The sequence below is a fragment of the Mchenga conophoros genome, linkage group LG23 (genome assembly GCF_057382185.1).
Source record: "Mchenga conophoros isolate Kocher_MC1m ecotype Shallow Benthic linkage group LG23, M_conophoros_male_GT1.1, whole genome shotgun sequence".
Taxonomy (NCBI): Eukaryota; Metazoa; Chordata; class Actinopteri; order Cichliformes; family Cichlidae; genus Mchenga; species Mchenga conophoros.
The window spans coordinates 34,830,034-34,856,474 of record NC_140547.1 but is presented as its reverse complement, the minus strand read 5'-3'; the positions used below and the strand labels follow the sequence as shown (position 1 = coordinate 34,856,474).

The following is a 26,441-nucleotide window of genomic DNA, read 5'->3' as shown; positions in this document are numbered from 1 at the left end:
CTAGGGGTCGGAGAACACGTATGAACTGGACTCCAACCCAGTGAGTTCACAGCCAGTCAGCTGTTTTGGTAACTAATTACTGACCTAAGCATCTATTCTTTAAGAGCCACAAAAATATAAATGTTGAACTGATGTTCCTAATAAATACAGAAATAATATCTCTTCTTCAGGTAGCTACACATCAGACAAATAGCTGACTCTAATCAGTGCAGGCTCAATCTAAATGTCATGTTACAGCAGGAACATGGAAAATACACAGAGTCAGAGTCAGTGGTCAAACATCAAGCATTATATGTTGGTGGATAACATAATAAGATTTAATTGTAATAAACTTTTACAAAAGAATTCAAATATAAAATGCAGAACGATCATATTTCATTTAATGTAGGTAATGGTGTGTAAAATGAAGCCATGCTTATATATGAATCTGAGTAGGTGGAGGGATAACAAATTTTCAGGCTTTGTAAAAGCACAGTAGGGGAGCTCACTGGTAATTTTGAGTGGGTAGAAAGGAGGCTTATGAGTGGGTGGGAAAGTAACCAGGTTTTATTTCAAAGACATGTCAGGGCCAACAAAGGAGAGTGTTGTATGAGTGAGTAGGATGGGTATAATGCTTATCTGTAGTCTTGCAGTGGTGTTTACTCATGTGAGTGTATAGGATGTGTGTGCACAGGCTTCGGCTTTTCACGGTCTTCTTCAGGTAAATGAGAAGTTCTGTCAGTGACTCCAAGTTGCTTCAGTCTAGTCATCACTCTTTTTCCCATCTGGTTAAACTCAGACCTGTAGGTCGCCTCAATGTGATGCTGCCTCTGGTGCCTGGGACAGAACAATTTAACTTTACAGATGGAAGAAGAGCAGCTGTAGTAGCGAGTACAACACGTATCGTTCCTAATTTCTCAACGACAATTTAGAAAAAACCTTAAAAATGATGAGAAATGATAAAAACTAAATTAAAGCTTAAAAAACAAAAACATATCAGCTGCCTTTTTAAAATGTGAATAGTTATCAATTATGTCACATCAATTTTGCACTGAGTAAATCTGTAAAAAGATTAACAAAAGGAGAGATAGCACGAATAAATCCATTATAAGACTGAGGCAAATGGTACTGAGCAAATTGTTAAATTTCTTTTACAACTGGTGAAACCCAAAAAAGAAAACCCATATGATTTCTAGCATATGCTAATAAGTTTCCAAAATACGATTTTTTTCCATCTACAGGTGTTAAAATGTTTAATATTGTAATGTTTAAACAACTCAAGCATTACCATTCATTTTAATTGTATGATTAAAAAAAAAAAAAGCTGTTCACTAGTAGGTTGGCTTTTGTTTATATTTGCTATTCTCATATAATCAAATATCAGTATCGCTACTGGGCTAATCCTATTCCTATATTAGTTGGGCCCTACTCAGTAGTATTAACAGTATCATTATTACCTCATTAATCATCACTATTTAAAATATATATATATTTTATTTTATTTAATGTGTTTATGTTTTTCATAAAATCCTGAAAACCTAAACAAATATTTTTTGGCCTCTAAATTAAATTTTGAGAAATGGCGCTATCAGCATAGACCAGTGATATAAGAACATATTTGCTACAATATATTACATCTAATGTGATTATAAGCTGAATAGATTAAAGATCAGTTTCGTTGCTATGACAACACTTAAAAAAAACTCCCAGCTCCCAGGAAGCTTTTGCTGGAACAAACTTTAGGTACACGAACTGATTCAATCTATTAACTTAATGGTTGGTATATCCTGACAACTTCCCCTCTTCAAACTAAACATGTGTTTTGTCTTTTCCAAAATATCTATGTGTGTGCAAAGGAGCATTCATCCCTTTTATTGCTTGTGAAGGGCTTCCTTCATGTAAACATCCATTCATCATGCCATAAACTATCTCTTGAATCTCTTCCAGACCGTATGTATGAGTAATCTTTTAGCTTTGCTGCACGCTCACGATCCCTACACTTACACGGTTGTCTTTCCTGCGTCGAGGTTGCTAATGGAGACGAGAACTTCTCCACACAAGAATTCTGCTCTGATCATCTCGGGTGTCAGTTGGACTCCTGAGCCTTCACACCTGCATGAGGTTACACACACACAGTGAAATAATCAAAGGAGCACTTTCCCATGAGACCCATAAAAAAAGAAGCTCCCAGCACAAAGATCAATATAGTTCCTCATCTACTTACAGTGTGTCCATTAGCGGGGCCACATCATCATCAGGGAGGTTGGCGAGAGGAGAAGCTGCGGTGAGTGGAAGTATCTCTGTGTTGTAGTTGACAGATCTATACAGGAAACACACACATACAGCGCTTTTTCCCCTGAAGAGCTGGACCACCGTGCATCAGATGAATTGAGATAATTTTCAGATAGCTCCTCAGTCTCACTGAGATGAAAGGAGTGCTTAAGGTGGTTTCATATCTCAGTTCAAACATGTTTGATAAAGGTGCTCCTTAGTGAAAGCTGAAACCACTTAGGGGCAAAAAAAAAGAACACTGATAAGCCAAATGTTAGTGATACCACAGAATAACAAGGGATTCCTTAAAAATATTAAAGAGCAACTTTGTAATGATGGGGCAAAGGATGTACAAATAAAGACTCTGTGACCTGGCCTGGGTTGCATTTATGTTTTTGTGAAATAAGATTTTGGTTAAAGATTAGCAAGCCAAGGCTAGTTAGATAGCCTTTTTAGCTAGATGTAAAATGTGTTACATCTAGTACTGAATGCATATAAATATATGATTAGTACTACATATTTACACCCAGTAGTTGTGGACTGTATCTGCATTTTTTGTGTTCCTATTACTGTTCATGTTACATATGTTAACATTATCGAGCGTAGGATAATTAGCTAACTGTAATGTGTGTTAACCTGGCACTTACTCTGTATAAATACTTAATACTACACTTTGTAAGAGGTAGTTACTCTCATGCATTATTGAAACTGGTTCACCCGAAAGACAAAACGCCAAAACACAGACTTAACAATGTGGTGTATGCTGTACAGTGCAGCGAGGAATGCCCAGACCTCTACATTGGAGAGACCAAACAGCCACTTCACAAGCGCATGGCACAACACAGAAGAGCCACCTCCACAGGACAAAACTCAGCAGTCCATCTGCATCTTAAGGATAAAGGACACTCTTTCGAGGATGCCAATGTTCACATTTTGGACAGAGAGGACAGATGGTTTGAAAGAGGAGTGAAAGAAGCCATCTATGTCCACTGTGAGCGACCATCTTTGAACAGAGGCGGGGGTTTACAACACCAACTCTCTACCATCTATAATCCAGTTTTGAGATCCCTTCCCAGACGCCTTAACGCCCACTCACATCCTGGGCCATCTGACCTCAGGAATTCGCATGACAAGGTGGGGCCAGGTTTCACAATGAGCTCACCCGAAACTCTGGCTGATTGGGACCCATGCCCAGTTTCATACCTTGGCTCAGGCGATTAGAGGATCATCAGGGGGTCCTTTTGTCCCTCTGTGGGGGGATACTCCCACTAGGTTTATATCTGGGACTCTCCACCATTTGACCTTAGAACTGAAGAAGCTTCTCGGATGAGAGGTGAAACGTCTTCAAGCAACTTAAAGAAGTCCAGACGCTTTTCTTTGCAAGCTCCTTTGACTACGATGACCTGGATGACTGAGAACCTTCACAGACAATTATATATCTACACTTTTCAGGTAGGTAGGTACTGACAAGTATGAAGTAAATATTTTCCTTTGGCTCTAATTGCGCAGCACAAGGCATGTGAGGGAAAAAAAGGATAGCAGGCAGAAAGGTAAAAAGACAGAGTTGCAGCAGAGATTCAAACCCACACATTCCCAAATGCACCACGTGAACTGTGGTTGCCCAGATTATGCAGGCATCTTGTCAAACAAAGACTTGAGATGACTTCGGATCTCTTGAGGAGTGCTGCTTCATTAGCTTTCCAATGTTCACTTTGGTACTTAAATTGGTTTTAAACAAGAAACTCTCTCATGCTAGACAAATTACAATGCACATGGCGGTATAGGCTTGAGAAAGGTCAGACACACAGAGTGTTTTGCACACCTGATTGGTATCAGTTATGACAGGGCGCAGACAGAAGCACACAGCCCACCACAAATAGAACAGGACAGCCCAATGCTGTGTTCACTAATACACTACATGAAAAATATCATCATTTATTCACTGCCCATTTAGACTGAGGATTGAATAAATCATTATTTTGCAGCGTGAGGGAAGCCTCCATACTGTATGACCTAGATTCCATGCGCACACAGATATACATAGCAAAGGAGAAAACATTTAGAATCAGAAGAAGCTTTCTATCTTTACAGATAGACACTCAGATTTTACCTCAAAATAAGTAAAAATAATGGATAACCGCAGCTGTAAAAACCCCTAAATCTGGCTATTTACACTAGAGCTAAGTGAAAAAGAAGATTTGAGTGGGGCTTTTCTCCCCACCAGCGTTTAGAACCTCTGATTTGATCAAAACACTATTCTCAACTATCTGGTTAAATGGACAGTTTTAAAATAACAGCACTTTGTTTTATAAAGCTGGAAATGGCGCCCAGCATTTTAACTCCAAAATCATAAGTGCTTCAATACCTACATACTGTACAACCATCTTCTCCAACTCTTTGCGTGTAAAAGGAACTCCGCTATCTCGATTACAAGTGGAGAGTTTGACATCCTGCATCCTGGCAGGAGCTGGAAGCAGTGTGGATGTGACATGACATATTTATTTTGGAAGATAGTGAGAAGTCGTGTTTCTGGAATACTGAGATGATAGAGTGAATCCCAAACTGCAGAAAGAGGATTATATCCGAGTAGGTAACTATTAACTACCAATATGAGTCTGTGGCTTATGTAACTTGTCTTTTTTAAAAATATATTGATGTAGTTTGTGAAAACGCTGTCTTTCAAGTGGTCTGGCAGCGAGTGGGTCAAAAGTTCAAATTCTTTCACATAGGAAATGGACAAGAGCCACTTTCTCCTCTGTAAACAAGTACCATAAACAAACTTATGAACCGACACTGTTCTAGTTGGACACTCTTATTGAGAACATGAGAACCTTCTCTTTAACTTTTGGGTATCTGCTCTTGGTATGAAGTCATTTTTTGCCGCCTAGTTTAGCAGATAAGAAGAAAAATGTGACCCGACACATCTCATAAACAGTGATGTAGTGGAAAAGTTCATCTGCAGGTTTTGATTCACTCGTGTCAGCGGCCAGATTGAACTCTTCTCAACACACAGCTCACGTTGTAAAGCAAAGAGGACAAAATATTTCTGACCAACCTGCGTGGAGCACAGTCACTGGTGAGAGCGGCCTGGTTTGAAAGACTTTTCAAGGTGATAGAATCCAAATTTTTCCACTTCATAACCCCAGGGATCACTTCCTGTTATAAATCATGAAAAAAAGAAACATTTCGGTCAGGACCACTATAGTCAGAAGATGATTGATTTTCCCATTTGCAGTAATTTATTTTTGGTGGCATGGCTCTGTGCTGGGACCTGTCCGCCCTTCAGTGTGCATATGTGTAAAGCCAGAGGTGGAGAGAGCAGGAGCCAGGCCCAGTACACAGCAGATCAGGCATCACTGACAGCAGATATGATATTGATTAGGTCAGATCCAGCATGACAGTAGGAGCTGCGATGTAGATGGGTTGCAAAGTGGCTTGCAGATTTACAGCAACTGTTGCTCATGGCTACAGCAGCTTAAACAGTGTTGCCTACGTAAAATCCTCCACTTGGATGAGTAGAAGGAAGGGTAAGAGCTGAGTCATCAGCTGATTTGGTGGGATCACACTGAGCTACACTGGACATGTCAATTTTCAGACAGAAAACGGGAGCCGTTTTTGATAGATCAACTACAAGTGAAAAGCACTTTCTATGTTTTGTGGGATGGCTATGGCTCAGTAGGGAAAGCAGTGCATCTACTAATTGGAAGGTTGGTGGTTTGATCCCTAGCTGCTCCATTCTGCATGCAAACATATCTTTGGGCAAGATACTTTTCTACTTAGACATAGAAAATAGTGGTTTGTGAATGAGACATGGTGTATAAAGCTCAATATGTAAGAACAAGTTTATTTAACATGCTTTACCAAAAATCTCCGAAGACATGTTCTATATGGGACACAAAAATTATCTGAAAGAAACTCGTGAACTGCACAATGAGGGGGAAATTACCTTGCATTTGAGAAACTTCTTCTGAGTGTGTGGCGTTTGGGTCCTTATGCCACACAATGTGCTCTCAGGGACCGTATACCTGAAAGCAGAATGAGCTGTTTGACGTTTCGTAGAAATAAATTGATCATAAAGGTGAGAATAACTTACCTGGGCAGAGGGCAGAGATGAAACTCCAAATCACTCTCCAAATATTTAGGGGGTGTTTTAAAGGTCTGAAGTCCCGGAGCTGGGTTCTGAAACATAATAATAATAACATTCATCATAAATAGAAAAGCACCTCTATTTTGCACCTGATTAATACTGCCTTACAAAGATTCTCAGTGGGTTTGCTGGAAAAGGTCTGAGCAGATTTTCAGGGGCGCAGAAAGAGAGACTGGAATCATCCTTTGTTTCTGCATCTTTGTCTTGTTCATCATGCTGCTCTCCTGCTGTGGTGTCCTCTGTCATGGGAAAATGAGCTCTGTTGGGTTCCAGCTTGTCCTAAAAAAAGGAGAATTTTTAAAGCAAATAAGTGGATAAATACATAGCTGATATATTATAAATAAACATGTGGTGCTTAGTTACCGGAGCTCCAGTACGCAGTGGCCTAGCCAAAGTCATGGGAATATAAGAGTTAAATGCCTCCCAAGCTGACACAGCCTGGTAGCCCATAAGCTTATAGTGCAGAGGGACCTGCATAATATCAACAGAAAGCATGGTTACAACATAACATCAACAAGGACAAGGAGTCCCTATGACCCCATTATTACCATCACAATCCATTTAGAGGTGCTGTCTCTCTATAGCCATCCTAGTTAATGAAGCATTTTGTCAATGAACTCTAATCTCAGCGGTTATTGAGACAAAACAGTTGTAAAATTTGCTCCAAAATATGGTTTCCGCTGGAAATCATACTTCTATCACTACCTAGGTCGATTAATTTTAATTTTTATGATGCTACAGTGGTTGTTAATCCACTCTAGCTTCAAAAGTCAAACACTCAAAGGATGAGATTTTTTATAAGGTAAGCAGAATATGACCCAGATAACATAAAATGTAGTTTTTTACACTGTCACATTTTGTGTTAACAGTACTCGTCACCTGTGTCAGAGGAAGTGCATTATTTTGAAGCGTGGTACAAGCTACTCTAGGTGAGCACTTGTCTTTTATTAAGTGGTCTTGATCAATAGTTCTTTGGGCTTTTTGAAGCTCTTTCTGAATTTTTCTTTGGAAACTGGCTGCTTTTTCACTTGTTTTCAGTACAGTCCCTGTACCCGACCATTTTCAGAGCAATGTTTTTGGTTTGCTTGTTAACACTTGAAGAAATTTCCTTAGAAAGCTCAGACTTTGCTGAAGACAACAGGTGTTCATATTACATGTATTTACATTTTAATTTATGTTTGCGTGTTTCAATAAATTGTTGCACTTATTTCCCATCTTTCTAGCGAACAAATAAGACTTTTGCACTTTATGCACTTTACATGTTCGCTTCACTATAAAATAGTACAACAACAATAAAAATAATTATAGGTCAAAATTTTACATTCATAATTCTAGGAGTATTCAGAAAAATATATCCCAGTTTGAAAAGTAAAGCACTGTTTTACAGGCAAATGCTCTCATACATGACAGTATTAATAGAGAGGTTTGAGAGTAACGAAATTTCTATTCTCTGTATGTCCTGTACATGTGGCAGAATTGACAAATAAAGTTGACTTGACTTGACTTGACTAATAGTAATTTGACACTTTGTATGAGGCATTTGGCATCGCTGACGGTGGTGAAGGTGAAAATTAGGTGTCTGAGCCCTCCACAGGGTCACCAAACACATTTGTTCAAAAGCTAGAAAGGTTAGAAAGAGCTCCAGTTTAATCTATATATACGGTCTATACTGGTTTATGGTTATGTTACTCCTTATCAACACTGCTGCTGGGTGAAATTTGTTGATCTGAAAGTGCTGTGTATGATGTAAATAACTACCTGTAGCTTGAAGAAAGGAATGTGCGATGTCACAGTCACATCAAGAGTATCCACCGGTAGTTCAGGCAAATTAATGTTAGCCTAGAAATATGAAGGAGACCAAATGGCATTATTTGTTCCAGTGAACACAGAGGCTACCCCATCTCTCTCTCTCTCTCTGTGGGGCATGTAGGAAATGAAAGATTTAATCAAAGTACGGGAAAGTGAGCGTCCTCATTGATTTCCACGGTTTGATCAAGGACGTCTTTCACAGGAAATAATGGATGAAAATTGTTTCGAGTGCAGGACACTAGCTAGTGCCCACTTGTCAGTGGTTTCTTGTCTTTTGGGTGTCATCTCCCAGTTAGGTTGAAAGGTAAACTGATTCGAAATAAATTACCACACACTTTTTGCTAATGATTACATTAATTTACACAACACTGGACAAGAACAGTTCAAAATCTGTGTTAAGTCTTTATTTTCCACTACCAGTTGTGCACGGTACTCACCAGGGGGTCATCTTCATTAGAGAAAAAGGGGGATGAAGATGGAAAGACTTTGTCTGCAGACACTTTTAGGTCGCATGTCTTCTCTTTATCAGCTAAAGCAAACGTGAGGAGGTGACATGTAAAAAAAGAATAAATAAAAGTTCATTTCTCCAGACTTGTTGCAATTTTCAGTGTTCACATTCAGAACTCTGTTCCAGACACTTGCATATGTGTTATGAGCCTCATAATCATTTCATTTTTTCCTCAAGGAATAAATTCAATAAAGCGTGCCTTACTGCCATCGGATAATGAGATTATTTCTTTATGAGGAGATCATAGGATAATGAAAACCTTTCTGTGCCAAGGGCAGGTTCTTCATACTGTCTGCCAGTTTCTTCAAAGAAGCCAGTCTCCGGTTCATGCGACGTCGAATCACAACCTGGAAGGGAGAGACGAGGGTGGTGCAGGGTGCTACTGCTTTGCTAAAGCTTCTCACTCACACTTGTGATTTCAGGAGACATGTCAGACAGAGATTTCAGGTTCACTCCAATTCTAATTATTTTTTGACATTTAAGCCCTTTGGTTTTTCTCTTATTCAATAATGAGCCCTGGAGGGGGAGCATTGGGAAGAGGACAAAGAAGGAGCAGTGGGTACATTGGAGGAGATAATTATTTGACTCCCTGCTGAATTTGTAAGTATCAACACTTCCAACGAATGAACCTGATTTTGGTAGTTTCATTTTAATGGGGAGTGACAGAATATCAACAAAAGTCCAGAAAAAACACATTAAAAGTCAGAAATTGAATTAAATGTCAATGAGTGAAATAAGTATTTGAGCCCCTACAGTCGTGGCCAAAGGTTTTCAGAATGACACAAATATTGGTTTTGAGAAAGTTTCCTGCTTCAGTTTTTATGATGGCAATTTGCATATACTCCAGAATGTTATGAAGAGTGATCAGATGAATTGCAAAGTCCTTCCCTGCCATGAAAAGGAACTTAATCCCATAAAACCCATTTCCACTGCATTTCATCGCTGCCATAAAAGGACCTGCTGAGATCATTTCAATAATCTTCTCGTTAACACAGGTGAAAATGTTGGCGAGAACAAGGCTGGAGATTATTATGTCGTGGTGATTGAGTTAGAATAGCAGACTGGAATCGTTAAAATGAAGGTGATGCTTGAAATCATTGTTCTTCCTGTTAACCATGGTTACCTGCAAGAAAACACGTGCAGCCATCATTGCGCTGCATAAAAAGGGCTTCACAGGCAAGGATGTTGTTGCTACTAAGATTTCAGCTACATCAACCATTTATCGGATCATCAAGATAGAGGTTCAATTGCTGTGAAGAAGGCATCAGGGTGCTCAAGAGAGTCCAGAAAGGGCCAGAACGGTCTCCTAAAGATGATTCAGTTGTGGGATCGAAGCTTGCTCAAGAATGGCAGCATGCAGGTTTGAGTGCATCTGCAAACACAGTGAGGTGAAGACTTTTGGAAGATGACCAGGGTTCAAGAAGGGCAGCAAAGAAGCCACTTCTTTCCCAAAAAAATATTAGGGACAGACTGATATTGTGCAAAAGGTACAGTGAGTGGACTGCTAAGGACCGGGGTAAAGTCATTTTCTCTGATGAAGCCCCTTTCCGATTGTTTGGGGCATTTGGAAAAAGGATTGTCCGGAGAAGAAAAGGTGAGCGCTACCATCAGTCCTGTCTCATGCCAACAGCATCCTGAGACCATTCATGTGGGGTGCTGCTGCTAATCCAAAAGAGTGGACTCAATCACAATTTTGCCAAAGAACACAGCCATGAATAAAGAATGGCACCAAAACATCCTCCAACAGCAGCTTCTTTCAACCATCCAAGAACATTTTGTTGAAGAACAGCATGACGGAGCACCATGCCATAAGGTCAAAGTGAAGACTTGGGGAACAAAACATTGAAATGTTGGGTCCAGGGCCAGGAAACTCCCCAGGCCTTAATCAGATTGAGAACTTGTGGTCAATCCTCAAGAGGCAGGTGGACAAACAAAAACCCTCTAATTGTGACAAACTCCAAGCACTGATTATGAAAGAATGGGTTGCCATCAGTCAGGATTTGGCCCAGAAACTGAACGATGGCCCTTGGATTGTTCTTCCAGCATGACGACCCAAAACATACCACCAAGTCAGCATAGCAGTAGCTAAAGAAGAACATCAAGGTCATAGAGTGGACAATACTACATTTCTTTACTTTTACTGTGACGCACCTCACACAGGAAAACTGACTATACTGTAAAGAAGATACATTTGAGCTACACATAGCTAAACAAAAGGGACAGGCGCTGGTGTAACAGCCCTCCCCTGAGGGATGTGTATGTGAACGATGCATTGAGCAAATGCTCATGGATGTGTGTACTTGCTCATGTACCTCAGAGACTTTGCAGTATATGGATGACTGTACCTTGTGAGCTGCCTGCTGGAACAGTCTGAGAACTCTTCGTCTCAGTTCCCACTGAAAAGTGGTGTAAAACTGGAAAGCCGGGACTCCCTCAGGGGCCTGGAACAGGTTAGAAACACATTCATTGTTAAATCTCACTTGCTCGTGTTCGACAGTTAACTGCACATTTAGTGTACATGAAAAAAGCATAAAGTTTAATTTTATTAGGCCTCTGCTAGGAGTATTTAAATGACAAAAGAAAGTGGAATACTAATAAGTCAATATTAGATTGGATTAAACTGGAAATGAGCTATGAGCAACTGATTCTTTTTTTTCTTTTGTGCGTGAAACTGCTCTTGTACAAAGAATAAAAGATCTTCTGGTACTTGGTAGAAGCATATCCACACATTCACTAAGACAGAATATATTTAGTATTAATTAAAGATCATCATGCAGCAGTTTTTCAATTCAGCGACTTAAGCTTCAGAATTTTCTGTGGAGGCACATTGTGCTGCCTGAGACTTTACTAAGTCGTGTTGAAAAAGTTCCAGAAGTTCACCCACATAAGGTAGAGCAGGTCAGCTACTAACCGGAAGGTTGGTGGTTCGATCCCAGGCTCCACCAGTCTCCATGCTAAATATCCTTGGCCAAGATACTAACCCCATGTTGCTCTACGATATGTTCATCGGAGTGTGAGTGTGAATGTTAGACAGTAAGCACTAAACAGTTTAGAAAAAGTGCTTGAGTGAATGGGTGTGATTGGGTGAATGAATTAGTTGTGTAAAGTGGTTTGAGTGCTCAGAGTAAAAAGCGCTATAAAAGAACCAGTCCATTTACCATTTACCATAAGGAAAAACCATGCCGGCGCCTTTTCCCATTAAGGTGAGCTCCTTGTGGGGATCTTAGCAAAAAAAAGTGCTTGCTCATAGGGGGTCATATGATTGTTGGGTTTTTCTCTGTATCTATGAAGCGCCTTGAGGCGACTTTTGTTGTGATTTGGCGCTATATAAATAAAATTGAATTGAATTGAATTGAAAAAAACTAAGTTAACGACATACCTGTCCTACTTCACAAAGCACTCGTCTTGAAAACATTTTAGGTGGTCCAGCAGCAAAGGTTTCTTCTTGCCCTACAGCTCCCCTTTTCACCTATAAAACAGTCAATTACTGTACAGTAAAAGATCGTATGAATCCACCCCCCTCCCAAAACAATTTGATGCCATTTCAAATATAAATAAAATACATAATGCAATCATTTGCAAATCATTCACAAATTCTTTTGTTTTCTTTTGTGTTCACAGCAACACTTTAAGTGGTTTGGAAAATAAAAGAAAAACTGGTCCAGTTTTGGAAACTTCCTTTGTGCTCTTTGGAGTATTTCATAAAACTCCAAATGTTTAGTGGAAGCTCTGGACAGCAATCGGGCCAATTTTGAACTCGGATGTGGAAAATTTGGCTTGGTTTTTCTGAAACAAGCAGGGGCTTAATTCACTACGACACGACGTGGATGGCAGCATAGGTTAATGCTGCATGGTCCTCTTAACCCAGCTAACTTGGCGCATGTGAAAAACAAATTTCAAAAGAACTGCTGTGTCCATCCTAAATGAGGTGGGAAGTCCAGTGAAGTTGGCAGAGTTTGAGTTTGTATTTGTGAACTGTGTTCACTGTCAGTGCTCTTCAGAGGTGCTCCTCTTCAGAATCATGTCTATTTATAATGCTGCCTCAAGGCGTGTAGATTAAAGCCATTTAATACTGGTTAATGATATTATGTAGCGTAGATGACAAAATTAAAAAAAAAATCTATGCAATCTCAGTACAACTTTGCACTGAGACATTATTCCTAATTTTTGCACTATTTGATCACACCCACTCTGTTACAGTGGTGAAAGATCTGGCCTCTCTGAGATGCTCAGTGAACAGCTGTGAATAAGGCTTTAAATGATTTGCAATTTGACTGGAATAAAAAGGAATAAAAATATATTTTATCTATTTTTGGAAAGCTGTGGCAGTGATAGCTGTTGCAGGGCCACTGGAAAACAAACATTCCAACATCTATATCCTCTGTAAGGAAAACTTGGAACCTCTTTGGCTAAAGAGGAAAAAAAGGTTGATGGCTTAATTCTCAGAATCGTAAACTTAACCATCACAGCCTGGCTGAGGAAAAAATAACGTTGCAAAAATTAATGTTGCAAAGCTATAAAACTACATAACTCTGAAGCAAATAGACAAACAGATTTCTTTGGCCTCCAGTCAAGACTCCACAGAGGGCCAACATTAGATGATGACAGGTGGCAGTATAATAAAAACAACAGAGTTCCCATAAAATCACAAAGTGTGGTGATACAAGGCTGTAAAACAGAAAGAGTATGGCAGAGGACACTTTGTGTGTTTGTGTGCGTGTGTGTATTTGCATTATAAAGTGTGCAGGTGGAAAGGAGATGGGGAGGAAGTGCTGTTAAGTGTCTGTGAGAGATCTGATAACTATTCAAACAACCTTTCTGAGGACATAGAGAGACTCATATTTCAAAACTGACATTAGTTTGGCTGACTCTGCACTATTTCCATGGCGACTTAATAAAAATCAATCATACAGTCAAGAGGGTTTTTATGTAAAGGGTCAAAACCCCACTGTGGATCCAATAATTCTACATCTGAATAAGGTACTGTGAACGGTATGAATATGGAACGCACTGATGAGCTATCAGCACATTTGAGTATGTCTCCAAGGTCTTACATGAAAACAGAAAAAATGTGTTCTACTAAAACCAATACCTTGACCAAGAAGAGAGGACTTGGTGAATCAAAATTACCCTGCAAGATAGTACTGTCCAACTAGGACTCATTTCCATCCTCCCAAGGTCTGTGTCCTCCTGTGTCCTGCGTATTTTTTTCTTTCAATATGTTATTATATTCACTATGTATGATAGGAATTACATGTACATGCTGGTGTGTTGGTGTGATGAAAAGAGTTTGGCTTTATTATGGGGATATCTGAAAATCTATACGCACCACTATGTAGTTCACCGCTTACAGCCTCCCATGAATTATGTACCGCCATCATCAAGCCCATGGGGCAAAGACTCAGTAGCTTCTATGATCCTGTGAGTTGGGCTCCCATCAGTTATTTCAGCAAGAAATATTTTTCATGCATTAAAACTCCATTTAATGGAAGGTCAAACTTTTATCAGTAAGGGCTGTAGATATAAAGAACTTTCCAGTTTACACGGTGTATATAAAGTTAAGAAATCAAAGATGGTCAGATAAGGAATGATTAAATACACTTTCTGAATTCTTTATAAAGTTTTTTTTTTAATCTTCCCTTTTGAATGCAGACACAGCAAACTGTCACCATCTCCAACACCTCTCAGAAAACACAGGAAAAGAACTCAAACAACTCAGGGCCTACACTTTTATGTCTTCTTCTGTTCAACATTTTTCTGATTCACTTTTTGTTTATGGTTGGTCAAGATGTCCATAATTCTCAGGAAACATTACGCAACAGCCTAATACAACACTCTTTGTTTACATTTCTCCCCCCACAAATTTCTCATGTCTCAGAATAACAAAGTATAGTACCCACACATTGTTGTGGGGCCCCCCAAATGTGACAGTTTAGTCTAGCAAAGGGACATGTAAGTGTCAGACTTTGACCTCTTGTCCATCAACACAGTGTTGATGGCTTTACACCTGGTGCCGCTGTACCCTGATACCTTTTTAGAACTTTTTAGAGGTTATTTCCACTGTGTTGGTGGAAAATGTGTATTAGCCAAGCCCTCTGGTTTCAATGAGTATCAATGAGCACAGTGTTTCTTTACATCCACACGAGCTGACATAACTTACCATATATTCATGCTGAGCAATCTCTCTCTCCTCCAGTATCTGTCTTGTTGCATGCTCTGACATGGGGTCCATACCCAGATGGACTTGCCTGAGTCAAAGGGGGTGCATAAAGTAAACACATCTATTAAACATTCAGTAACTTTGGTTGAGTTGGCCTGCATTTGTATAGCGCTTTTCTAGTCCATAGGACCCCAAAGCGCTTTACACTACATTCAGTCATCCACCCATTCACACACTGGCGATAGCAAGCTACATTGTAGCCACAGCTGCCCTGGGGCGCACTGACAGAGGCGAGGCTGCCGGACACAGGCGCCACCGGGCCCTCTGACCACCACCAGTAGGCAAACACGAGGTTAGTATCTTGCCCAAGGATATTTGGCATGCAGCCAGGATGCAGCCTGGGATCGAACCACCGACCTTCTGATTAGTGGCTGACCTGCTCTGCCACCTGAGCTACAGCCACCCCAGTTTTAATATTCAATCAAACCTACCATTTGAGGTGATTTGTTTGCTCCTCCTTCATGTCTTGTTGAACCTTTTTCATGAACAGGGCTTCTTTTATCTGCTTATTTTGCCGTGCTATCATGCTGCCAGAGGACATGGCTGAAGTGAAGGTTGCACAAACAGAAAAGAGACATGCATGCATGTAATTCAACAAAAACTGAACAGAGGTGATTGATTTGATATGCCAACAATGTTGACATGCATATCAGCGTCAAGAGTAAAAACACTCGGTTGCATCTACCTTGCTTCAAGTCTTTAGAGCTGAGTTTATTAGAGTCTTTGATCAGCATCTTTGCCACCCCTGCAGGAGTACAGACATCTACTGGCAATTTAAACTTCACATTAGTTGGATCCCTGATTGCCTATAGGACAGGAAAAAGAGTAGCATTAGTTAAGAAAAGTCATAAAGTCAAGATGCCATCCCAGAAAATCAGCTGATCTTAATCCCATCTGATGCCCTTCTAAACATCCTAACTCTGCAAACCACTTTGCAACCCACCTCCAACCCATGTGTTTCCTATTCAAGCTCTGTCTGTCTTATCATATTTGCTCTTGTTGATGCCTGGTGTGTCTATGCTAGGGTCTTGCTACTACTTGCTACTGTTTTCCCAGCAGAGTTCCCAAAACAGAGGTACTGCAGATACAGTTTTACAGAAAAGATAATTTTTATGTAAAAAAAAAACTATTAAAATATTTCATTGCTTTTGAGTCAGGGAAATTAACCTGTCGAAATATAACTAAACAGGATTATGAAAGTTTAGTGAGTTAATCAGTCAGACCATCGGTTGGCCATACCTTTGACTTGTCAGCCTCCTTATTTGCCCTGTATTTGGATTTACTTCGAGGAAGCACTAGGGTAGAAGGTGAGGCTCCTTTGTGTTTCACAGTCACTGCACTTTCATAACTGAACTTTTTTTCCAGTTCACTAACAGAAAGATGGAAGGGAAAAAAGTGAAAAAATGTATATATATTAGTATACCAAAACTGATTCAATACTTGCTAATTAGCTCACTGCTAAAGTAAGCACAACTTACATTTTTGTAATAATCTCACACTAAAAGGTCACCCCTAGTAAAAGAGAACAATTTCAAATTAAGCAGAAAATGAGCTGTGTTTAACACAGTAATGGTGTTATTGTTGAAATAATTAGCTGAAATAGTGAAAAACTTTCATATCATTTTTTGAAATAATTAACAAAACAAAAAACATGGGAAAGTGTTGAAATAGTAACGAATTGACTAAAACTGAAACTGTTTAAAACAGTGGATAAATGGTTAGCTAAAAGCAATCTATAAACTGCTAAAATGGCTAATTAGTGGATAGAAAAGCAAACTTTGCAAACCTAGCCCCCAAGTAGTGGATGAAACATTGAAGTTGTTGTTTGGATCATTTCTAAACAGATGGGTTTCAATCAGAAGAAGCTAGCTGTCAAGGTATCCCTTTACGAATGTTCCAGAAATAGTTATTTCAGAAGAGTAGGAATGGCTCTAGACTCTGAGTATTTATCAAATGATATATGAACAGAGAGAGAATACACGGTGTCAGGGTAGCTGGGAGTCAGGGCCTAATAATTACAATTAAAAACAGTTAATTCAAAATGGCTATTAATTTAGCAATGCAGTCCAAGACAGAGAACTAGCCAACTACAGCTTTAAATCACAGTTGAGTTGACTCTGCAACCTTCGGCTAAAAAGGAGTTAACAAGAGTTGAACATTCGGTCACAAAGAAGCACTAGATTTATTACCAAGCATCACATCAGACTGATGACGTTCTGCAACACAGAAGCAAAATCACTCAAGTCACTGTTTGTATTATGAGCAGCCTCTATGTCAGAGAAGTCAGGCAGAGAACACAGTAACAAGCACATGTCAGACATTGGTTCGAGCTGGATAAACATTGGCTCTAGCATATATTCCTTAATCTTTCCATTGCATATCTATCATCTTTTATTTGGTTCCACCGTGAGGAACAACAAACAGAGGGAGAGTGTTTTATATGCTAAACATCCATTGGGAGCTGTATCCATCCTTATATCACTGCAGCAGCTACCAAGCTATTTTCATGAATTATTAACTTTTGGCCAAGATAACACCAGACAGTGCAGGGGATGGAGTCAGGAGCTACTGCTGTGTGATGGATAGCACCCTCTTTCTCATGGGAACCAAATTAATATCAGCTGAAAAACCTCTGATCTGCACATGTGCCCATTTTCTCTGAACCCAGTTAGTTATTGTCCCCAGATATTTTGGGGGATGTTTTCACTCCCATGTGGTTCAGCGGTAAACTTACTCCCACAAGCTGAGAACTGTTTTTTACCATAAAACAGCAAACTTCACCAAGCTATCATTCAGGATGCCGGATGCTCGTGAAAACAATAAAGCACTGGTGGAAAGACTTCAATTTGTTACATAGTGTACATTGATAGCATAAATGAGATCCCGGTGTTTTTGAATTTGAGGTTGTACTTAGGCTGAGGATCACAGCTGTTATGAGCAAAAGCACATGATAGGACAGTAAGACAGCAACTGAGAGTAATAGAGTAAAACATGACTGTGAAAGGAACAAAACACCAACAGCTAAGTAAAACTGACATTTTGATTAGTCAAACTGTTCATCTGTAAAAACATTCTAACACAACACTGTATTTCTACTCAGTTGTGAAATTTTACCTGAGAGCTATGTGCGGTGCACAGCTCCCAGTGATGGTACACAGGTAAGGCTTGGTGTTGAACTGTGAAATGACCAGCTGAAAGGTGATTTGAGAAGTCTCAAACTGGAGTGGACAAAAGGTCACAGTTATCTTTGCCTCACCTTTGGCTGGTATCACACCTGGAAGAGGGAGAAAACAAATATTAATAATGGAGCTATGTGTTTGGCTAACCTAGGTCAGTGATTTACAACCACAGGTGACTGCATTAAGGCTTTCTACTGCAGAAAGCCAGCTACATAACATTAGACAGGTCTTACAAACAAAATAAGTGAACTTAACACTTGCACTTGTTGATTTTTTAGCTAAGAGCACTGGACAGTTAAATTATTATTTTTTAAGTGTTTCCATAGCTTCTGAATAAATAGTTAAAATTTGAATCTTCTTCTTTCAGCTTCTTCTCAGGGCTCGCCATAGCAGATCATCTGCCTCCATCTCACCCTGTCCTCGCGTTCTTCTTCGCTACGTCCATGATCTTCTCTGTGGTCTTCCTCTTTTCCTCCTGCTTTGTTGTTCCATGTTCAGTATCTTTTGTCCACTTTCCGCACATGTCCAAACCATCTGAGCCTTGCCTCTCCAACTGTGTCTCCAAAAAACGCTCAACCTTAGCTGTCCCTCTCATGCTCTCATTTCTTTTCCTGTCCAGTCTGGTCACTCCCAGTGAAAATCTTTCATGAAACATCTTTAACTCTGCCACCTCCAGTTCACCCTCTTGCCTTTTTCTCAGTGCTACCTTCTCTAAATCATACATCACAGCAGGTCTCACAACCAACTTGTAAATCTCTCCTTTTACTCTTGCTGTTAATAACCCCCAATATGTGTCTCCACCCACTCCACCAAGCCTGCACTCTCTTCTTTATCTCTCTTGTGCGCTTGCTTGGATGACTGACCCCAGATATTTAAACTCGTCTACATTCACTATACCTCTGATCTCTGCAGGTTCACTGTTACACCTGTCTCCATCTCATTCCCACACATCTAGACTGTCTCGCTTCTAATGACTTTCATTCCTCTTCTCTCCAGAGCATACCTCGATCTCTCCAGGTTCTCTTCCACCTGCTCCCTTCTCTCACTAAAGATCAGAATGTTGTCTGCAAACATCTTAGTTCATGAAGACTCCTGCCTGACCTCATCTGTCAATCTGTCCATCACTACTGCAAACAAGAAGGAGCTCAGAGCTGATCCCTGATTTAATCCCACCTTGAGCCCAAATAGGGTGTAATGTGTTACAAAGGTTCTTCAGTTATCTGCCCACCAGATGGATAGAAAGAAAAAAAAAACAATCAAACAAACATGCATTTTCTCTTCCTACGCACTTGCACTACAATCAGCTGATTTCAGTTCGTGTGCCGGAGGAGGAAAATAATGACGTCGTCTCCAGCGTGGATATGGGCATTACTTTTCTATTGGACACAAGGACAGGTGCGAGATTTCTTTATATAGCTCCAAATCACAATATTAGTTACTTCAAGATGACAAGGCAAAACCCCGACAATCAAAGACTCCCTATGAGCAAGCACTTGATGAGAGTGGGAAGGAAAATAACCCTTTTAACAGGAAGAAACCTCTAGCAGAATCAGGCTCACGGAGGGGCAGCATTCTGGTGGGGGGTGAGGGGGAAAAAAAGAGCATAGGGAGACAGGACAAAACACAGACTAAGGGAGAGTGATGGCTAAAATTTAGTGACGTGCTGCAGTGGTATATAAACACGTGGGATGTCAAAGGAGGTGAGTGGAAAATAAATGCTCAGTTCATCACACGAAGTCCCACAGGCAGTGCGAGTCCATAGCAGTACATCTAAGGATTGGTTCCAGTTACCCTGATCCAGCCCTAACTATCAGCTTTATCAAAAAAATAACGTTTTGAGTCTAATCTTAAAAGATACAAGAGTGTGTGTGAATGTGAGGAGCAGGATTCCAACAAGGATGCAATAAAATGAAGCCAACACAGGACAAATATTGTCTCGTTGGTGACAAATATAGTGACAAACATGGTCTTCTCTGCTTTTCAGGGAGCTTTTACAATAAACTGATAATAATAATAGTCCAGTAGTTTTTTAGGATTGAGAGTTAAAAATTTATGAATAAACAATCCATCATAAGGGAAGAAATTATGAATTAAGGTTATTGTATTATGTATTATTATTGTTGTTAATTAGCAGTGAAAACAATAAATTACTTTAAAAGTTCTCAATAAACAATCAATACTGTAAGCTAACTACAGTTCCAGTCACATCACTTAATCAACTTTCATTTGTGTCACTGGTAACACCTGCGCTGACCTACTATTTAATGTCACAGTGATTGCAGTGCATTACCATCCATGCTACCATCAGTTCAAATGAACATTCTGAAACATAATGAATGTGTCTGACTGACTACTGGGCTGATCAAAGAAGGCTTCGGTAATGACTTTACTATAAAAGAATAACAAATGACCAAAAAGATGCTGTTGTGTTATACTACAAATGCTGAGCTCTGTTGAGAAGTGGACCTGTTTCTTGCGTAAACGTAAAGGAGAAAATACACAAAAGTATTTCCAAAAGGAGAAACTCATTTGTTTCTCTCAGCTGCGATTGAGATCCAAGTGCTTTTTCACCCTGCGTTATGAAGCTTCCCAGACCATGAATGCTGATCATTCTGAGCGTGTGGAAGCAGAAGAAATCTTTCAAGTCCTGCAGTGACTTACTGCATGCACAACGTTGGGCTGAGGTTTTGAGGAAGTGCAGGACACTTGCTTTTTTCTGCTGAGGCTTATCCTTAATCTATTAGCCTAAATATGATACTGTAATTCCCTACACTTTTATTTCCCGGTAAAACTCAGACATTTACCGCTGTTCATTAATTAGGGACACTTTTCACAGGGCATTGTAGAAAAAATCTAACAAAAGAAATATTTACATAGTTCATTCTCATGTTATTTACACAAAACCATGTTTGATAAATTATCCAGAAGAAACCCACATTATGGGTTGCATCCACAAGAGGAGAAAAATTAAACAAAAGCCAGCCTAGTTGTACATTTATTTCAGTATGAACGTCTCTTTGAAAAGTCTACCATTATTATCAAAATGGTGAATATCTGACGCCTAGTTGAACTCATCTAGGATACAGAATTATGGAACTTTGAATCTTCAATGTTTGTTTGAGACACAAGCTGCAAGTGTTAGCCTAGCTAATGTGATTTATAATCATACTGTTACCCGTAACTTTTATTAGTACCTTTAACCGTGTTCATTTTTGATTGTTTTTATCATTATTGTTTACATTTGTTTTCATAAATGTAAAAAAACCTCATCACAGCCACAGAAACCGCCATACGGATTAATAAATTATGACAGACAGAAGCAGAGCAAATCAGGATGAAAGTCTCAACCACCCTCTCCAGTGCCAAAGTCCCTCCGTCTAACCTCACAATACAAGAAAAGAAGGCCGTCGCTTCCCTGAGCAAGGACCACAACATCACTATATTACCAGCTGATAAGGGAAGGTGCACCGTGGTCCTAAACACAACGGATTACCACACAAAGATCACCGCCCTCCTCAGTGACAATGATACCTACAAAGCCCTAAAGCGAGACCCCACAAGCAGCTACAAAAAGAAAGTTATAGGTTGCCTTCAAGACCTTGAAAAGGACGGGATGGGATGGGATGGATGGAAGTGGAAAGAAAGGCTCTTGGCTCTTTCAAAGGAAGAGTACCCAGCCACTGGTACAGATATGTAGACGACACCTGGGTCAAAATCAAAACACAAGAAGTGGAATCCTTCACTGCTCACATTAACGCTGTGGATAAAAACATCAAGTTCACCAGGGAAGACACAAAGGACGACTGTTTGCCTTTCCTGGACTGCGTTGTGCACATTGAAGAGAATGGCAACCTCAACAGTTTACCACACACACGGACCAGTACCTCCTCTTTGACTCCCATCACCCTCTGGAACACAAACTTGGAGTAATTAGGACCCTACACCACCGGGCAGAACATGTTCCCTCTAAGCCTGAAGGGAAAAAGAAGGAACACACACATGTAAAGGAAGCACTTAAAACATGCGGTTATCCTAATTGGGCGTTTATAAAGTCAGCAAATAGGCACAGAAAAGGAGATCAGACACCAGCGAGGGAGGATAAGAAAGACAGACGCAACAACATTGTCATCCCCTATGTAGCCGGTGTATCAGAGAAACTCAGGAGGGTTTTCTCCAAGCACGACATCCCGGTTCATTTCAGACCCAGCAACACACTCAGACAGAATCTGGTTCACCCGAAAGACAAAACTCCAAAACACAAACTTAACAATGTGGTGTATGCTGTACAGTGCAACAAGGAATGCCCAGACCTCTACATTGGAGAGACCAAACTGGGACTGATAACTTCACAAGTCTGGCTTGATTTTCTTCTGAAGGCTCAGAAGGCTGAATTACCTGCAACTCCTCAGCCAGAGCTTTAAAGTTGGGAAACATTTTATCTGAAGTCAGCATGACTGTCTAAACACAGAATTTTCAGAACCTGCAAGAGCTTGCGTCACTGAGAGCCAGTCCCGCAGACTTGCTCCTTCTGTGCCCAAGATGTGGTGCTTTACAGCCCATTAGTAATTGTTCAATAGATTAGACTGCTTATATGTTCTAATCTGAACATTCAGATTTTTGTATTGTTAAAAAACCCAGTCAACAACAGAAAATATTCAGTGAATGGTTACCTGTGAGGGGGTGGATGGAGAAGGACTCATGGGGTTGAATAATATGCACTTGAAACTCAAAGCCAATGGGACAGCTACATCTCAGAGGAATAGCATGGCAAACACTAGCGACAAGGAAAGAAAGACAGAGATGATATTATTTTTTTATGACTTGACATCAATGGGTGAATGAAATCATGGCTGGCTGCATGGAAGAATACAAGGAGACAGGCAAGACCTCAGGCAGACGTGAGGTCAAAATAAACCAGTCCATCATAGAGACTAACATGAAGCACACACACACACACACACACCTTTGTCTGAGTGCTACAGCTGGTAGGTCGATATGAGTAGGGATGTGCAGGTCATCGATGACAGGGTAAGCATGAACTGGAATTAACAGGTTATCTTCCCCCTGAGAAAGGGTGTAGGCAGGTTGAATGAACAAAATCAAGAGAAAACATAAGAGAGAGGATATGAAGTGTGAAAGAAGCACAGAGAAAAATGAAAACAGTTCTCAGAGTAAAGATCAAGGTAGATAAGTTAAAGCAGAGAGTAAATCCTGCTTGTTTAAATGTTTGCTAAACTCCATAAGTAAGATAAGATGCATGTTACACCAGCTAGCTCCTGCAGGGAGTCACAGTGTAAATTCTGCAAAAATCAACTTGTCTTTAATGCCTTTGGTGGAACGATTTAAGCACAAAACAAACAGCATTAGCACACTGCAGCTGACTCCCTGCCAAACAGTAACAGAGTGCCCACAATGGCACAGAAACTGTTGGAACCTAACCTTACAGTGAACTCGAATGCAGTCATAGAAGTAACGCCACTCATCAGGACAGAATCCGACCTTCAGCGTGTAGGCGAGGCCTGGGATGAGTCGATACTGGAAGGAAAACAGATGGAACAAGACTGAATCATCAGAAACAACACTGATTGCACTCATGGCCAAGTGGAGTTATAATCTTATATTCAGGTCAGCAATTTGGAACGATGAAAAAAAAATACCTTTTTGGTATAAGTTGTTTGGAAGTACTTGGTTTGGGTGGGAATTACATGAATATTCATAACTTCAGATGAGATGTTGATTAATTTCTGATGGAGAGGAAGAGGAGAGGAAAAAAATCATTCATTCCACTTAAAATGTGCACTTGAGAAAGCCATTTCCATATTCCTGGTGCTTACAGTGCTCAACCATGCTCACAGTGTGTAAAATCAGTCCCCCATTCACTTTAAATTACCCTAATGGAAACCAAATGAGAGGACTTGATGATGCGATAGGATTCTTAAAATTATTTTAATGTTTTGTAAAGAAAATACAAATTGAATCTGTTTGAGTTTGAAGTTACTGTTTCTTTAAAATGCAATCAAGCACAAAATGTCTGTAATCAAAAAGAAACTTTAGAGCAAAAGTACTGACGATGTTTTAAAAATGTTTTATTTGTAGAAAAAAAGTTGATTCAAATCCAAAGATTTAATTAGATGCTATATATTTTGTTTCGTAATCAAAATCAAATCTAATGTTTTTGTTTTCAAACCAAAAATATTTGTCTGTGAATCCAAAAAAGTTTTGTTTGCAAGTTTTCCTTTGAAATAAAAACTTTATTAGCAAACAAAATGTTTCAAAATGTTTTTGAATGAGTTGGTTTTATAAGAAACCAAACCTTCCAAGTTTTTGTTTTCAAATAAAACATTGTTGTCTCTGAATTAAAAAAAAATGTTAATTAATGCAAATCTGTTGTTTACAAATCCAAAGGTTCTGTTTGCCATAAATGTTTGTGTGTGAATCCAAAAGCTTAACTAGAAACCCCAGAATTTTTTTTGTAGTCTAAAGTTTTGTTTTTGCTTGTGGATCCAATTAATTCAAACATTTTCCTTTGAAATCAAATTTGGATTTGCAAATTTTCTTTGCAAATCCAAAAAATGTCTTTGAAATCTTTGTTTGCGTTTAAATCAAAAAGTTTTATTGATGAATCACAAACTTGTATTTGTCCCTGAGCTGGCAGCTTGGTGACATCCAATAAGCGGGAGAAATTTGATGGAAAATACAAACGGGGGTTGGTGAAAACAGAAAAGCACTGCAGGCATATTTACACTTAATCGCTACTTCAGTAATAGCCAGAATGCCTTTTTTGAACTAGTGTTTCAAATAGAGTATTTGTCATCCTTTAGCTGCTAGACGTATTTTGGCCTATTTAAATATAACAGACTGTCAAACAAATACAGTCTGCATTCATTTGGACGCAACATGCTTGCTATTACTGAAACTGGTAATGATAAATCTCATATACTTCATATATTTCATTGTAGGTCCCCACTCATGATTCACATTATAATAACAGTCTTATTTTAGCTACAGTAAAACATTTGTGTTTGACTGCATAATAAGACACAAAGCAACTCCACATCTCTGGTGGGTGCCAAAACTGAGGTCTGGTTAGTGCTGACTGCAAAATTCAACAAAAACAACCAGAGGCCTTGACCCAACACCATCTCTATTGTCTGCCTGACACAGCTGTGGTAATTATCCACAGAGGAGATCTGAGCACTATCTTCTCAATCATATCTATATAGTGTCTTCACAACCATTAATATTAAGCTACCTGCTCAAATGAGGTGTCACATGTCACATTTATCAAGTACATTCCTATTACAATAACTCCAAAATAAAGAGACAAAAACCACATAACACCTGCCCTGTGATTTAGCTACATCATTTGCTTTTTGGAAAGTAGTAAAGGAAAACAGCAGGACTTTCCTCACCAGGATTTTTACATAATCCTTGCCGAGCTCAAAGCCACTGAAGTGAAGCTCAGAGGGCTCTGCTTGGATCAGGCTGTTGCTTTTCAGGTTAGCATAGATTTCTACAAGAAATACATAAATAAATAAACAGAAATCTCAACCTAAGTTGTCATTGTAAAATCAAGTACTTAGTATCACTGCTTCCAGAAAACTACAATTATGAATTCTATCGAGGATTTCAGAGGTCATGGTTAATATGTACTTGACTCCAGCAGATGATTGGGGATGTTGCCTCTGCTCTGGGTCGCCTCCACCAGCTGGCTCAGAGGTAGAGATGCCCTCCTCCTCAGGGGCTCTGAGAGCGTCTGTGGCCCAGACAGAGCCACCTCCATCCTGGCAAAAGATGAGCCCTTGCTCCTCACGAGAGGGACGACAGACGGTCGGAGGACAGTCACTGCGACATCTGAAGGCATCATCAGAGGAAGGGTTATGAAAGAAACACGGCGATTATTTTCTCTTTTCTTTTTTTATGTAAGGAAAATAGAGTTAATTTAATAAAGTCACTTTCTGTTAGACTCATTGACGCATTCACTATAAAAGTGAGAAATTACAAACTCATGTGCGACGCTAGGAATGCTAAAAATTGCAAATGACCCATGTACTGTTGACTATTAATATGAATAATTCGAAATAACTTTAAAAGCTTCATATAAATAGTTTTATTAAAGCCTCTTAAAAAACAGGACTTACTTATGTAACAGACAGGCGGTGCGTTTATTTATTCAAATACAGCAGTCGTGTTTCGTGTATTTTCGCTTCAACACTTTTTACTGCTGTTGTCAAACGCGGCCGTTACCGTGGTGACCACCAAACTCTGAAGGGGTGGGACAAATATCCTGATTCGTCGGCTGCCTGTGTTGTTACACACGTAAACAAT

General features: G+C 39.6%; 1 protein-coding gene across 2 annotated transcripts; it reads right to left on the bottom strand.

Annotated features, from left to right (window-relative positions):
• Positions 1 to 301: 301 nt before the first annotated feature.
• On the bottom strand, positions 302 to 26,385 carry cfap221 (cilia and flagella associated protein 221). Of its 2 annotated transcripts, XM_085265678.1 has the most exons (25): positions 26,255 to 26,385; positions 25,767 to 25,967; positions 25,526 to 25,626; positions 23,771 to 23,857; positions 23,553 to 23,648; positions 23,077 to 23,177; positions 22,784 to 22,887; positions 18,049 to 18,208; positions 16,174 to 16,303; positions 15,620 to 15,740; positions 15,366 to 15,477; positions 14,875 to 14,962; positions 12,094 to 12,183; positions 11,060 to 11,155; positions 8,974 to 9,061; positions 8,644 to 8,735; positions 8,156 to 8,236; positions 6,761 to 6,868; positions 6,506 to 6,676; positions 6,344 to 6,429; positions 6,197 to 6,275; positions 5,306 to 5,406; positions 2,204 to 2,299; positions 1,984 to 2,091; positions 302 to 816 (listed from the first exon to the last, which is right to left on the bottom strand). In XM_085265678.1, exons 2-25 carry the CDS (start codon positions 25,894 to 25,896, stop codon positions 639 to 641), a joined length of 2,604 nt encoding a protein of 867 aa, XP_085121804.1. In that variant the 5' UTR covers positions 25,897 to 25,967; positions 26,255 to 26,385; the 3' UTR covers positions 302 to 638. The 2 variants fall into 2 exon arrangements, with proteins under 2 accessions (XP_085121804.1, XP_085121805.1); XM_085265679.1 differs by lacking the exons at positions 25,526 to 25,626; positions 26,255 to 26,385 and having other exon boundaries at positions 25,767 to 25,884.
• Between the last annotated feature and the right edge of the window lie 56 nt (positions 26,386 to 26,441).